This window comes from Hemitrygon akajei, chromosome 3, assembly GCF_048418815.1.
Source record: "Hemitrygon akajei chromosome 3, sHemAka1.3, whole genome shotgun sequence".
Taxonomy (NCBI): domain Eukaryota; kingdom Metazoa; phylum Chordata; class Chondrichthyes; order Myliobatiformes; family Dasyatidae; genus Hemitrygon; species Hemitrygon akajei.
Window position 1 is genome coordinate 19,982,634 of NC_133126.1, and position 14,936 is coordinate 19,997,569.

General features: G+C 40.0%; 1 protein-coding gene across 1 annotated transcript in view; it reads right to left on the reverse strand.

Annotated features, from left to right (window-relative positions):
- Positions 1-14,936, reverse strand: part of sptlc2a (serine palmitoyltransferase, long chain base subunit 2a) — a 147,999-nt gene that overhangs the window by 16,666 nt on the left and 116,397 nt on the right. The window contains exon 10 of the mRNA XM_073039299.1: positions 1,579-1,714. Coding sequence (XP_072895400.1) covers positions 1,579-1,714 — 136 coding nt within the window. The remainder of the gene's footprint in view (positions 1-1,578; positions 1,715-14,936) is intronic.

Consider the following 14,936-nt stretch of genomic DNA (forward strand, 5'->3'; position numbering starts at 1 on the left):
GACATGCCTGTGACATGTTGCAAGAATCCATATTTACCACATCCACTTCTTCCTCATCTATCCTACCAGTCAACCTCAAACTCCAGCAGATTAGGAAACACAATTTTCCTCTCATAAATCCATGTTTTAATTGACTCAATCCTTTTGTTCAAGGAGGTCTCCATTATAGATTTCAGCAATTTTCAAAGTTTAAATTTATTAGCAAAGTATAGATATGTCACAATATACATAATGAGATTCATTTTCATGAGTTGTAGTGTCTTTGAAAACGAATCCATCGGTTGTGGCAACACACACAAAATGCTGATGGAACACAGCAGGCCAGGCAGCATCTATAGGAAAAAGCTCTGTCGACGTTTTGGGCCAAGACCCTTCGTCAGGACTATAGGTTGTGGAATCAGCTCAGAGTTGAGTTGAGTGAAGACGTTAGTTGAGGAGCTTGAAGGTTGTACAGTAATAACTGTTCCTGAACCTGGTGATGTGGGACTTAAGATTCCTGTACCTCCTTCCCAATGGCAGCACTGAGAAGACAGTATGGCCCAGCTGGTGAAGTTTGGGGGGGGGGGGGCAGGGAGGGGGTTCTTGATGATGGATACTGTTTTCTTATAACAGGGCTCTTTGTTGACATACTCAATACTGTCAATGGTGGGGCAGGTTTTGCCTGTCCACCAACTGAGTTTAGATTAAATGTTGATGGTTCCCATTTTCTGACTTTTCTTTAACTTTAGGACCATTTTTACTACCACCACATCCACAAGAACAATTTCAGAAAATATAGTACATTGGATAACATCTACTACCTCAAAAAGCATCTCTTTAAAAACTGATGCAAATCATCTTGGTCCTTGGAATTTATGAGCTTTTAAAATCAGCAACATCATAATTTCTATTTTGGAGTTCTCATTCTTGCTAAATACTCCCATTATATAATTGACTGGCTGATGTAGCACAGGAAAAGAAAACTTGGCCAATTATTTCCTCTATATTTGCAGATGAGACCTCAACTCTCTCCACTAGGGAGCGGCTAGCTCAGGGCAGAGTTTGGAGTTCAATTCCAGAGAAAGGAGTTTGTATGTCCTCCCCGTGGAATGTGTGGGTTCCCTCAGGGTGTTCCAGTTTCCTCTCAGCCCAAAAATGTACCAGTTAATAGGTTAACTGGTTATTGTAAATTATCTGGTGGTTATGTTAGTATTAAATAGGTATTCATCAGTGCGGCTGAAAGGACCAGTTCCGCGCTGTATCAATGAATAAATTAATGTGGTTGCTGGTGGTAACCACTTTGGCCCACCTGACAGGACATGAACAAGAAAGGGACAAGGTCCAAAAGAAATGAAAGCTCCTATCCACTTTCAGCCCAGTAAAGAAACTGCAATAACTTGTGTGTGATCAGCATTCAAATAAGGGGAAATAACAGTGCTTATTTTTAATTTGTTTACTTGCATTCTTTGTTATTCAAGTTGCAGCCCAGTGGAGGCATTTTGCGAAACTGCCAGTTAATTTTCTTACTACAGATAGCTGAAGGAAACTAAAAAAAATCTGAATTTAAACTACAAAGAATGAAGTACGTTTCTCATTTACCCAATTTTGGCTGGCATATAGAGCATCAAAGGCACCACTGGTGAATCATCATTTCCATAGATAATGAATCCCATTTCCCTCAGTCTTCGTCTGAAGTACCGAGTGTTCTCTGCCAGCTGCTGAACCCTGGTTTGACCTAAACGAGATGAACAACAAACACAAGACATTTAAGTGATTTAAAGCTACAGGTGCAATAAAGCCAAGGGTGTAGTAACTGAATTACTGTGAAATTTAAAGAGCAAGATCTTGGTTAAAGGCACAGTTTCAGCTGAGAATCTTTAGCTATAAATTAAATGCTACAAGTCTTGTTCTTTTTGCATTAAAGTACATCTGTGTGGTATAGAAACTGCACTGCAGCAGATGGGGGGGGGGGGGGTCTACAACGGGGTAGTTAAAACTGTTTGCTATCAAGATATACAGAGTGCTGGAAAAACGGATGAAGGATTCCACAACCCTGCTCATGAACTGTTTATATCACACCCATTAGAGAAAAGACTAAGCAGATTCTATGCCAGAATGACCAAATTCAAACTGTTAGAAAGGGAAACAGTTTCTTCACCCAAGCTCTAAGATGACTGACCCACCCTGCCACCACCCAGGTCTCATCATGCATGAAGCTCCATTAGCGATACACTGTTTATTTTTTTTAAAACTTGTGTTAATATACATTATTTGTTAATTTACTAGTAGCAATATTACTTTGTGTTGTGTGAGAGTTATATGTAATGCATTGTGCACCTTGGTCTTCAGGAGCATTGTTTCTTTTGGTGGTATATGTGTGTACGCTTGAATGACAATAAACATGAACTTGAAGAACAGTTACTACCCCAAAGTGTCAGGCTGACCAACGCCTCCACATATTTACCCACGCCACGACACACTTCCCCACCACTACTTTATCATTTCTTGTCAGTCACCTTACGTATTGATACTCCTGTACCTAGCATCACATTATGTACATATAATCAGTCTATGGACACAAGCTAATCTTACATATTTTTATTTATTTTTGTATTGCGTTCTTTACGCTTATTGTTTCTTTTTATGCAGCATCCGGTCCAGAGTAATAATAATTTTGTTCCACTTTACACTCGTGCACTGAGGAATGTCAAACAACCTTGAATCTTGAATTCAGGCTGAATTAGCACTGTTCCCCCCTCCCCATCCACCCTGTCAAAGGGAGAAACCTATTCACATGAAGAGCTTTGCTTTAACAATCATATTGTCATCAGCTTCAGAACATCCAACCAGAGAAAAAACCACAGATAACTGAGATTCATCCTAATGACCATCTCTGGCTTGCTTTACCTTCAATGCTTGCCAAAAAAAGATTGGCTTCATTGAGAAATAAGGGATTTTTATTTGATATTTTCTGGGCTTAAACTACTTACAATTATTGCTTGCATGCATTCATATTGTTTTCATATGCTTGACCTCATTATTTATAAAAATTCACTTGCCCAGTCCTGCGGGTAATCTGTTAACCCTCAGACTGGTAGAGTGCAGAGAACAAAGAGGCTGAGCTGGATTTGAAAAGTAAAGTAAAATATCAGCGATTAATGCAATCAATAAATTAAAGCAGCAAATATAATTTATTCATTTATCGGTTGCTAAATGAAGCATACAGAATTAATGCAATGACATGAAAAAATAGATGGAAGAACTCTTTGTTACAACCAGCACAATAGCAGAATCTTGTACAGTATAAAGAAAACAGATATAATATATTGATACAAGAGATTCTGCAGATGCTGGAAATGCAGAGCAACAGAAAATGCTGGAGGAACTCAGTAGGTCAGGTAGCATCTATGGAGGGGAATAAACAGTTTACTTTTCAGTCCGAGACCTTTCATCAGGACTTGTATCAGCAAATTGGGTGTTATTGATGTTATTTAGGTTCAGATAGGTGTCATGATGTACACTGCAATACATTAGACCATAAGACGCAGGAGCAGATTTAGGCTATTCGGCCCATCGAGTCTGCTCCATCATTCCATCACAGCTGATTTATTACCCCTCTCACCCCCATTATCTTGCCTTCTATCCATAACCTTTGACAAAATAACTACTCAGGAACCTATAAACCCCTGCTTTAAATATACTCAATGACTTGGTTTCCACAGCCATCTGGGGCAATAAACTCCACAGATTCACTTCACTTTGGCTACTCAACCCTTGATGCTGCTCAACCCACAGTTCCTCTGGCCACTTGTTTATGAGGTACAGCGCAGAATAGATCACTGGTGCCGTAAAGTGTTGTGCTAACCACTATGCTACCATGCCATCACAAATTAGCTCCAAGTTCCACCATGGGTGGGACAGGCAATGTACGACAGGATTAGCTGGTGGTCCAGTAGTTAAGTGACAAGTTCCTTCTGCTGTTTACCCTTTCTTCACTTGACCCATGTTGTCAATATAGGAGTGTGACAACAATGGGACATCAAACTGAGGAACTGGTCATTTGAAGCCAAGGTTCAGTGAAAGTTCTTTCCTCAGAGTGGCAAATGTATGGAATTCTCTTCCCCACCTCCCCACCCATTTCACAGATCCTGGCCCGAAATGTCAACTGTTTAGAAATGAATAATGCTGCCTGAACTGCTGATTTCCTCCAGCATTGTGCATGTGCTGCTCCAAATTATTAGATTATTTAAGATGGAGATCGATAAATATGTGAAAGGTTACAGATTGAGGGCTCTGGGAAATTAGCAGAGGAGTTGAGACTAGCACAGATCAGCTCTGATTGTACTGAACGTGAAGGTGGCTTGAGGGACCTAGAGGCCCAACACCTGCTCCAGTTTTCATGTTTGGTCTCAGATTCAGTGTCATCCAAGATACCACTCCTCTGCAATAGATACAAAATGCTGTAGATATTCATGTCAGGCAGCACCTATAAAAATGAATAAACAGTCGACAGTTTGGGTTGATCAGGACTGCTCCTCCTCCTACTCTACTTAGAACATTCACAGCCTTTGGATTCCCAGTATTTGCTGAGGGAATTAGAGAGGGTTTAATCTGATAATTTTTGCATAAAAACCTAGAATAGCATTCCTTTCAGTGAAGGGCAGGAACTATACTGCAACCAACTGAGGGCAACCTGGCCTGGGAGGGAATGGCAACCTTACTATCCTTGTCCTTACAGATGAGTGAAAGGATTTTTCAGCAATAGAAGGATTTTGAGTGTCTCAAAGTGGCTGCTTTATGTAACCCAAATTTCAGAAGCACACAGGACTGGAAACAAATACCTAGTAAAACACAATTCCTGTGCCAGTTTTAAAGTCTACAATTTCAAATGACCTTTTCCTCAGCTGACTAATGGCTTTGCTGACCCACTCGAGGCAATGGTGAATGCTATTGACATCCAAGCCCCCTGAGATCTAGAGAGTGCTCCACATTTGAGGAAATTGCCCTTATCTGTGGTGTATAACAGTAGTAGGCTAGTCTTTGATTAGCCGACTCACCCAAGTTGGAGGGCTGAGCTCAGCTCTAAATGGATCTAAATGTAAGCACCATCTCTCTAGCATCTCAACTATTGAGGTTGGTTCTGGAGTGGCAGTGATGTAGGTTGAATATTTTCCCATTAACCCTGTAGTAATCTCCACCCCAGCAGAAAGATGCAGCATTATGATAAAAACTGGAAAATGGATCTCATACCAAATAGAGATGAAATTCTAGAATAAATACATCTTGAATCAGAATGATCCACTAGCTCATTCTGCCTGAGGCACAAAACTAAACGACTTGCACACCACGATATTCATGCTCCCTGACCCGAAAGATCAGCAATCGTTTAGGAGATACAAAAAACGCAGATTTAGGGAACAATGGTACAAACAAAACCTGGAAATTTCCTTTGACCCCTTTGAGTGATCAAAGCTTATCCTGGAGACCAAGTGGAATCCAAGATTATGTGGTACCTACATCTTTTAAAAAAGTGATTTTCATAAAAGCTAGGTGAAGCCATTTGCTTGTCCTGGCCTTTCATAAATGGAGATTGTGACCCCTTGATGCAACCTATTAAGTTGAAACAAACTGTCTAAACAATTTATTTCCTTCATCTTATAAACTTCAATCACACAAGCCTACGCTTTTGAAATGTAGAATCCCAGCTCTGAGCTTATCTTGATGACTAAGATGCTTTAAACTGGGTATTAATCATGCAACTCTCCTCTGCACCCCTGACAAATCCTCAACATATCACCCATGTAATGATGACCGCCTCTGCAGTTGCGATGCTATCAATTTAATTTCAGATTAAGGAACAAAGTGAAGCCAGTACTGTCAGGCAAAATCAGGACTCAAGATTAATGTTTATTTATCACGTGTACATTGAAACATAGTGAAATGTGTCTGTTTGTGTTAACAACCAGACAAGTGGAGAGAGAACACAGTCTGTACAAAGAGGCAAGGGAGAGGAAAGACAGGGACGGGTAAGGATAGGTGGATGAAGGCTGATGGGCTGAAGGACCCAGTGGGAGAAAGATAGTGTTGGGAAAGAGAGGCAGGTGAGTAACAATTTGAAATAGACAACAGACTAGATAGAACTAGGTCTGGGATGGGTTGTGAGGGGTAAGATGACTGGCAGTTTATGCTTTAGGTAAGGGAACACAAATTCATATGAAAACAGCACCACAGATTCTGCCTAGGCCATATATGTCAAACTCAAGGCCCACGGGCCAAATCCGGCTCGCGGTGGAATTATCTTTGGCCCGTGAGATAATATCTAATTACTATTAAAGCTGGCCCCAGTAATCGAAGCACCTATGGCGTATGATATGGCTAATGCTGAGTTTATTCAGGTACCAGGTTTTCGGGTTTTTAGTGTTTATTCGGCAGTCTTCTTCATAAGAAACAGAATTTGTAAAGTGAAACACTTTGTAGTTATAGCAGAGACTGAGACACATGAGAGCAGGCTGAAAAAACGGAGGCAACGAAAGCTGCGTTCGCACGCGTCTGACTGATCCGGCCCGCATGAAGCTGCATTTTGTTCAATCCGGCCCGTGACCTAAAATGAGTTTGACACCCCTGGCCTAGGCAGTCTACAGCCCATATGGAATGCACACTCAATGTTCCCTTTTTTTTTTAAGGAAACGCTGTGTTTTCTACTCCACTTCCACTCTTCCCATTTTTTGCTCCCTTTCCCATACCCATCACCCATTTACATCACCTTCTCCGACCGCATCTATCCACCTATTACCGTAACTCACACTTCAACTAGATCTCACTCCCCCACGATTCGAACTTCTGTCATGTTTCTCCCTTATTAGATTCCAGCGATGGGAGCCTTTCTGTCTCAACTTATCATGCCCTAGCCTCAGTCTACTTTCACCTTCTCAGCCAGCTCCATTGGCCTTTTTGTATCCTTGACCGTTTCCACCCATCATCCACCTGCCTATTGCCAAGTTCCCATCTCCTTCCGTCCACGATCCCTCACAAACCTGCACCCCCACCCCCGGTCCACTCATCACCTACAGACTTCCTTCCCCTCTTTATACTGGCCATCTTTCCTCCACTTTCAGTCCTAATACAGATCTCAACTGAAACAATTCTTCCTCATCATCTGCTGAGGGAGCTGCTCGACCTACTGAGATCCTCCAGCAGTTTACTTCTTTTGCTCTAGTTTCCATATCTGCAGTGTTACGCATTTTAAAATAATTTTGTACTTGCATTCTACATTGTGACTGACAAGAGCTGACGAATGATGCTTTCAGCAAGTTGGTGCATTTTATATAACTTTGAATAAATGAAAAAAAAATCAAGTTTAAAGCTTTCTTTACCAATAGATTTTCATCTTCCATTTAGTCACTGCATTTTAATCAGTTGATTCTCTATACTCTTTACACTCACTGATGCACTTCTGGAGAGACAGAAATGATTTTCCCCACACACCATGGAATGCAAAATTCTAAGCTAAATTCACAGTGCAGCTGGACTCTGGTGGGATTAACACGAGATGTTATACCGCAGTGGAGAGAAAGATCACACAATATTTCAAAGGCCAGTGGAGCGTACCCTTGTGCCCATGTCAGCATTTACAGATTAGCACCAAAAACTGGTCATCACTGTTGCTGTGCAGAAATGAGTGGTTGCATTCCCTGTGTTACACTGTGATTACACTTCAAAAGCATTTCATTAGCTGTAAAGGATTTCAAAATGTCATAAATGTACACCTTCAGAATCCTCTGAAAAGGGAAAAACCAAAGATCCCACTGAAATTTTAGTTCTTAGAAAAATATGACAGAAATGAAAATTTAAAAAAAGCTCTGGAATCATGGTTGGTCAGCAAGCATCTGTGGGAAGAGAATCTTAGATGACAAGTCCGATTGAACACCATTTCACAATTCTAGCATCTGCAGGTCCTTAGACTTGCATGTGACATGTGAAATAAGAGCTTCACATCATTGACAAAATTTATTTGAAGGCTACAAGTATGAATTGCAAACAAATCAGCCAGTAAATTCACGAGAAAACCATGAGTCATGAGTAACAGCTACAGATATGAACTGCAGTGGAGTAACTCAAGCTCAAGCCAACCTGTTACAGAATCATAAAATCTGAACATCTATAGCCCAGTAACCACGTCACTGAGGTTTGACATCATCCACACAAAAGCCTCTTGGTGATGAGAAAATATGGCTGTGAATATCATGCTCTACAGAGATTTTTGCAGTTTAACTAGTGTAAAGTAGTTTAATTACAATGCATTGTCAATTGGGGGTCCAGTGGCATCAAAGAAAACTCCTCTGCCCACACACATTTGTACTTTGTGCTAAAGATGAAAAGTTTCAGCCACATTACAGTTATGGCACGAGAAGGGAATTGGGCTCTGAAGTAGAAATATCCCACTTCAGGTTCACAGGCAAACTCAGACTCCGATTAAAGTACAAACTTCAAAATATTCATAAAAGAGTGATTCAACATCTGTTCCTGGATGGGTGGAAGTACAGGCTGGAACATTTATTTTTAGTCACTTAGTAAAGAGCTTGGGTAGAACTAAATTTGCACGTTTATGGATCTGCTAATGTTGCCTTGAACATTAGGTAAATCCGCTTTGCACCTTATCAGTCCACAAGCACACCCAAAAGATTAATTCTTTCATTACCGTGCCATTCTCACCTCTACTCTCAGCTTCCTTCACTATTCCAAATCAATGAACAGGAAGTAACACCACTTTACTGAAACCATTCGTCTTCTTGGCTCAATTATTTTGTTAATAACTGCAGATAATTCCACATTTACATTTCTTCTAGGTTTATTGCTTAGCATCATGAATCCTTATATTACATTTCCTGCCTTTTTGCTATCCCAGACATGCTTGTTCTCTCTTCTACACAAAGCTCTGCATTTTAACTCCGGCCCATCTTGTTAATTGGGCCATTGGTTAACTGAAGTAGCCACTCATTGGGGATGACACAAAGAACAAAAATTAATTGAGAAAATAGCCAAGATTCCCTTTGCTTATTTGGGACATATGTCACTTAATTGGGGCAGGAGACTGTTGCTAAACAGTTTCTAACTAGTATCAGTTATGTGCACTTGTGTGGCCATTAGACACTACACTGTGCTTCCAGCAAAAAGTTTTCAAATCATGTCAGTTACGCATGTTTGGGTTCAAAAAGCAGTGATTTTTGTAACTGATAGTTGGTAAGAAATAAGCAGCAAGATCATTCAGAACATTTTTGCTCACTGCAGTATCAAACATTCAGGCTTGGAGATGACAGATATGGTCAGAAGTGGAAGTGAAATGATTTCACTCCTTTAACAAGTTAGGAACCACAAAGAATGTGAAAGTAATGACAATGATCTTGAATGTTACAATAAAAATGAAGATTTGGAGGATGCAATCGTTGAAAACATTGTATGAAAGCAGTCTATTATCTGCACTAGGTGTCTTGAGCTGATTGTTAATATATAGTCAACCAAAAGAATGCAGCAGTGTACACTGGATGAATTCCTCTGTTGATAACTTTTAGGAACTAACAGTTTTATAGTACTGGTTCTATATTTCACTTAAATATACAATTTGTTACTCAGTTAAAAGGTAGTTTGTCTTTTTCTTAAACCTTTTTATCTATTTCCATGAAACTCCGCTAATTAGGGTTGCTGCTTTTTTGGGCTGATGTAACCCAATTAATTGGAACCCACTGTATTCCCAGTTAAGTTGAAAGATCTTTAATCCAAATATTTTAAGCTTTTCCTCCACCGATATTGCCCAGCTTACTGGGTATTTGCAGCATACTCTTCTAGATGCATTCTTAGCTTGTAGGTTGGCCTATTTTTGGTTTGAGACTCTCTGCTTCACAGGCAGGTAAACCTTAAACCAGATTGCCAAAACATTTGTCTCAACTGCAAATTAACAGTGTGTTGGATTGATGGAAATATCTATACAGAATACTATATGGCACCAAGGATTAAAATGTCACATCTAGCACCTAACAAGCCACACCAAGATTAGCCAATATTGGAGGGAGAGAGAACAGCTCGACTGGCTGGATTAAGTGATAGAGTCAGAGTATTACAGTCACAGAAGCAGGCCCTTTGGCAAAACTAGTCCATACCAAACTATTATTCTGCCTTGTCCCATTGACATGCACCTGGACCATAGCCCTCTATCTCCCTCCTATCCAAGTATTTATCCAAACTTCTCTTAAATGTCACAATCAAATGAGCATCTACCACTTCTGCCGGCAGATCATTCCACACTTTTAGCACCCTAGGAGGTGATTTCCCCCAATTTCCTCTTAAATGTTTCACCTTTCACCCCTAATCTATGATCTCTAGTTCTAGTCTCTCCCAACCACAGTGGAAAAAGCTTGCTTACATTTACCCATTTCTTCCTCAATTTTGCATACTTCTATTGAATCTCATTTTCCTTCACTCCAGGGAATAATAAATATGCATAAATCTACATAGCAAATAGCTTAGAATCATGAAATAACAGCAACAAGGACAATTATGGAATGATTAAAAACTTCAGTGCAATCAGCACTAAGCAATTTGAATGAAACCTGAAGATTGAATCAAATTTGCAGATGGCAGAACGTTGAAATAAAAACTAAGTGCTGGAGCATTCAGCAGATGGTATCTGTAGAAAGAAAGTTAACATTGCAGGTTGAAGATCCTTTGAAGTGAATGTAACCTGATCAATCTGACAATAGTTATGCAGACTTCGTAAAACAGTCAATGGCTTTTGCTACATAGGACATAACAGGCTCAATTTAAAACGAAACAAACAGCAATACTAGCCTGCAAACAAAAAACAAGGAAGCATGTGCAAGACTTGGAAAGCTAAAAATCAGACAGGGCCCTTGCAGGAAAGTGTGCAAGCACACTATTATGAAGGCTGAAAGGGACCACATGTTTTTGGGAAGCAGGATCAAGGACAATCTCAGAAGCACAAAACATCTAAAGAGAGGGTAGTTAAAGATGAGAGAATTTTGTGTGTTTGTAGTCAAATGGCTGAGGTATTAAAATGAGTATTTTGCATTGGTATTTACCGAGAAGGATTTGGAGGATTGTGAAGGCAGAGTAAGGCACGTTATTGTGCAGTAGCATTTTGAGATTTAACAAGTAGTGCTTGGTCTTCCAAAAAGCATCAAGTTGGAGAAGTTGTCAGCGCCTGATAGCATATATCCCAGAATATTGAAAGTGAAACTTAAAGCTTTAACAAATATCTTTGTATTTTCACTAGCAATACATGAGGTCCCAGAGGACTGAAGGGTAGCAAATGTCATGTCTTTGTTCAAGAAAGGAAAAAGGATTATCCAAGTAATTATCGGCCAGTGAGCCTCATGTAGGTGGAAATGATACCAAAGCGCAATGACAGCAATGAGGAGAGTTTGGAATGTTTAAAACTGATTAAAATGATATTAAAGGATATTGGAGAAGCTACTGAAGGACATTTGGCAAAGGATGGCTTGCTTAGGACAGTCAGCATGGCTTTGTGGAGGGCAAATCTTGTCTCACAAACCTGACCAAGTTATTTTGAGGAAGTGACGAAAGAGCTTGATGGGGGTAAGGCAGTGGACATTGTCAATAGGGATTTTAGTATTTGACAAGGTCTCTCAAGATGGGTTGATTCAGAAGATAAAGATGCTTGGGATCCAGAGCAAATTGCAAGTTTGGATTCACAAGGGGCTTTCTCACAGAGGACAGTCAGGGTGGAAGGCTGTTATTCTTGCTGGAGGCCTGACCAATAGTGTTTCACAAAGATTGGTACGGAGACCTCGTGTGACATACAGGTATATCTATTATTTGGATGCAGATGGGTGGATTAACAAGTTTGCAGAATACACTAAGATTGGGAGTTTGTGGACAGTCTAAAGAACAATCAAAGAATATTGCAGCATATAGCACAGCTACAGACATGAAGGGTGAAATGGCAGTTGGAGTTTAATTCAGGCAAGTGTGAAGTGTTGCACATTGGGAAGTCAAATGAAAGGAGATGTACAGAGGGATTTTGAGATCTGTATCCATAGCTCACTGAAACTGGCTATGCAAGTGGATAGGGTGATAAGACAATATGTGGAACGCTTGCCTTCATTAGTAGGAATGTTGAGTACAAGAGTAAGGAAATCATACTGCAGGTATATAAAACCTTAGACTTCACTTAGGAGTATTGCGTGCAACTCTGACCACCACTTCATTAGAGTTTTACCACGACGCTGACTGGATTAGAGGGTATGAGCTACAAGGCTGGACAAACTGATCTTTCTCCCTAGTTTTGCAGTTTTGAAGATTAGACCTGATAGAGGATTTACCCATGTCAAACTCCAGAGTACATGCTTTTAAGGGGGGGGGGGGGGAGGTAGCACAAGGGGGCCAAGACCATAAGACATTGGAGCAGAATTAGGCCAATTGGCTGATCAAGTCTACTCCACCATTCAATTATGGCTGATCCTTTTTTCCCCTCTTCAACCAAGCCTTTTTTAATAAAAAAAAGTGGTAGGTGTCTGGAATAGATTAGCAGGGGTATTACAGGAGTCAGGCAGTTTGGTGGAGGCTTTTAGACAGAGGAACTTGAAAGAATTGAGGGAGTTTGAATGATACACAAGAGATCATTTAGCATATATTGGCACAACACTGTGGGTGAATGACATGATCAGTGCTGCACTGTTCTAACAACTGTGAATGTCAGAGGGGGACTTGCTAATCTGCTGGTGAGGAGGAATGAATTAATACATTTTCTATTTTTATGAACTAATGCAGTTATACACTTTTTGTCACTTTTCACTGGAAAAGTAAATGAAATACATTGATTCTGGTTCAGAAGTTGATTGCTGCCATACATGTGATACGACTGCAGCCCAAAAACCTACTCTTGGAATGGCAGGTAAAAGCCTTTATCTTGCTACTACCCTTTTCCACTATTCTGGAATGAAAGGCTTGTGTTGAAATCAAAGAGCCCAAGAGCAATGCCTCACATCTTAACTGTTTAGTTTCAGAGTCAGTTCACAGGCTTCATGTGAAGTTGGACTTAAATTCAACAATACTGGAGAAGCCCTGGAACAAAGCAAAGTATTTTATCTCACGTAAGGTGGGCAGTGCTCAGTATAAAGCATTGGAGGGAATATTTCCTTGCTCTTCGATTGGTTTCTTTGCCTTCACACACAACTCATTAGATACTGTCAACTCTTAGTGAAATATAAAACAGACCTGTTACTTGATTCCACGTTCTCAAAACAGTGATGACAAATTGTGTTCTCGTCGTCGTGGCAATCCCTCGAGGTCGAGGATGATGGTCTACATCATACTGAACAGCATGAACTACATCTCAGGAAACAGCAATTCACTTTTGTATACGTGTATAAAATCGGGATGAAGGCATGATGCTATAAATGATATCCCTCCAGTTAAATAATTCTTTCAACACCGAAGTTGTAGAATAATTAAGCTCTATACTGCAGGGCCACACTTGGTTACTGAGCCAAGTTTCTTTGCCTAAAATGTGCAAATGAGTTCAGACTTAGGCTATTCCTTCAGGGAATAGTTTTCTTTTGTGGGTACCAAGCTGTTAACACAACCTTGATGTTATAGGCATTTGGTGGAGGAAGGGAATAGAGGAAGATTGAATCCCAGAATGTTCAGAGATACACATCAGATAATTTATTGAAAAGTACAAGAGAAAGAAAGTTGATTCTAGCTTTATGTGGGGCTTTATTTTATGGAGACTATCTTAGCTTAATTTTCTGGAATCACTACGCATTTCCCTAGCCTGTTACGGAAACCCCTCCCCCACCCTATCATCCAGGCCATGCTCTCTTCTTGCTTCTGCAATTAGGGAGGAGGTACATGAACCTAAGGTCCTATACTACCAAGTTCAATAACAGTTATTACAATTCAACCAACAGGTTCCTGAACCACTGAGTCCGCAACCTATGGACTCAGTTTCAAGGCCTCTACAATTCATGTTCTCAATATTATTTACATATTTATTATTAGTCTGCTTTTGTATTTGAACCGCTGTATTTTGCATATTGGTTGTTTGTCTTTGTGCACAGTCTCCCATTGACTATCGTATTTCTTTGTTCTATGAATGCCCACAAGAAAATGAATCTCAAAGTAGTATATAGTGACGTATACAGTTTGTTAATAAATTTACTTTCAACTTGTGAAAATGTTGGGATTTCCCAACAAAATTCAAATTCCAGTTGACTTTTAAAACATCAATTTTCTTAATTGATCTTTGGGGTGGGTTATGTTGATGGGTAGATGGTGAAAGGAAACAGGAGGCAAAAAAGTACTCAATTCTTTGCCAAAAACTTGTGGTCTATATAAAACTATTGAGAGAACATGAATGCATATACAGTAAAGAAGTCTTTGTTAAACACAGGGGTATACAAGTTGAAGCAATTTAGAGCCTGGGACCATTAATCTTGTTTGTAATTCAGAGTTTCAGCCAAGTGATTCGATATCTTTTATGTTACTATGCAATTGTATTGCCCAAGATCTTACACCCTTATGGTTCTGGCGCCAGAGCTTGTATAGGGTAGTATCATTTTCAACTTCTCACGCACTGTTTGCAGGTAAAGTTACAGCTCCTGAGAACAGTTGACAGGTTTTGAGAGGTCAGTTCTTGTTTACTTTTTCTCCCTAGAAATGAGCACATGCACCCTAACTATAGTGTTCTGCCACATGCTACTCAAAGGCATCTGTAAATAAGGGGGCAATACATAAAAAATCTAGGTTGTGTCATAAGCAGCAATACAGGGGAATGCCACCTGCAAACACAGATCAACATTCATGAAATTAAAGGATGTAATCAATCTTAAAGTAATATTACCATTTCCATTCCAATATGTTGGTCTGTGGCCTCCTCTTGTATCAAGATGGGGCCACCCTTGGAGCAGAGGAGCAACACC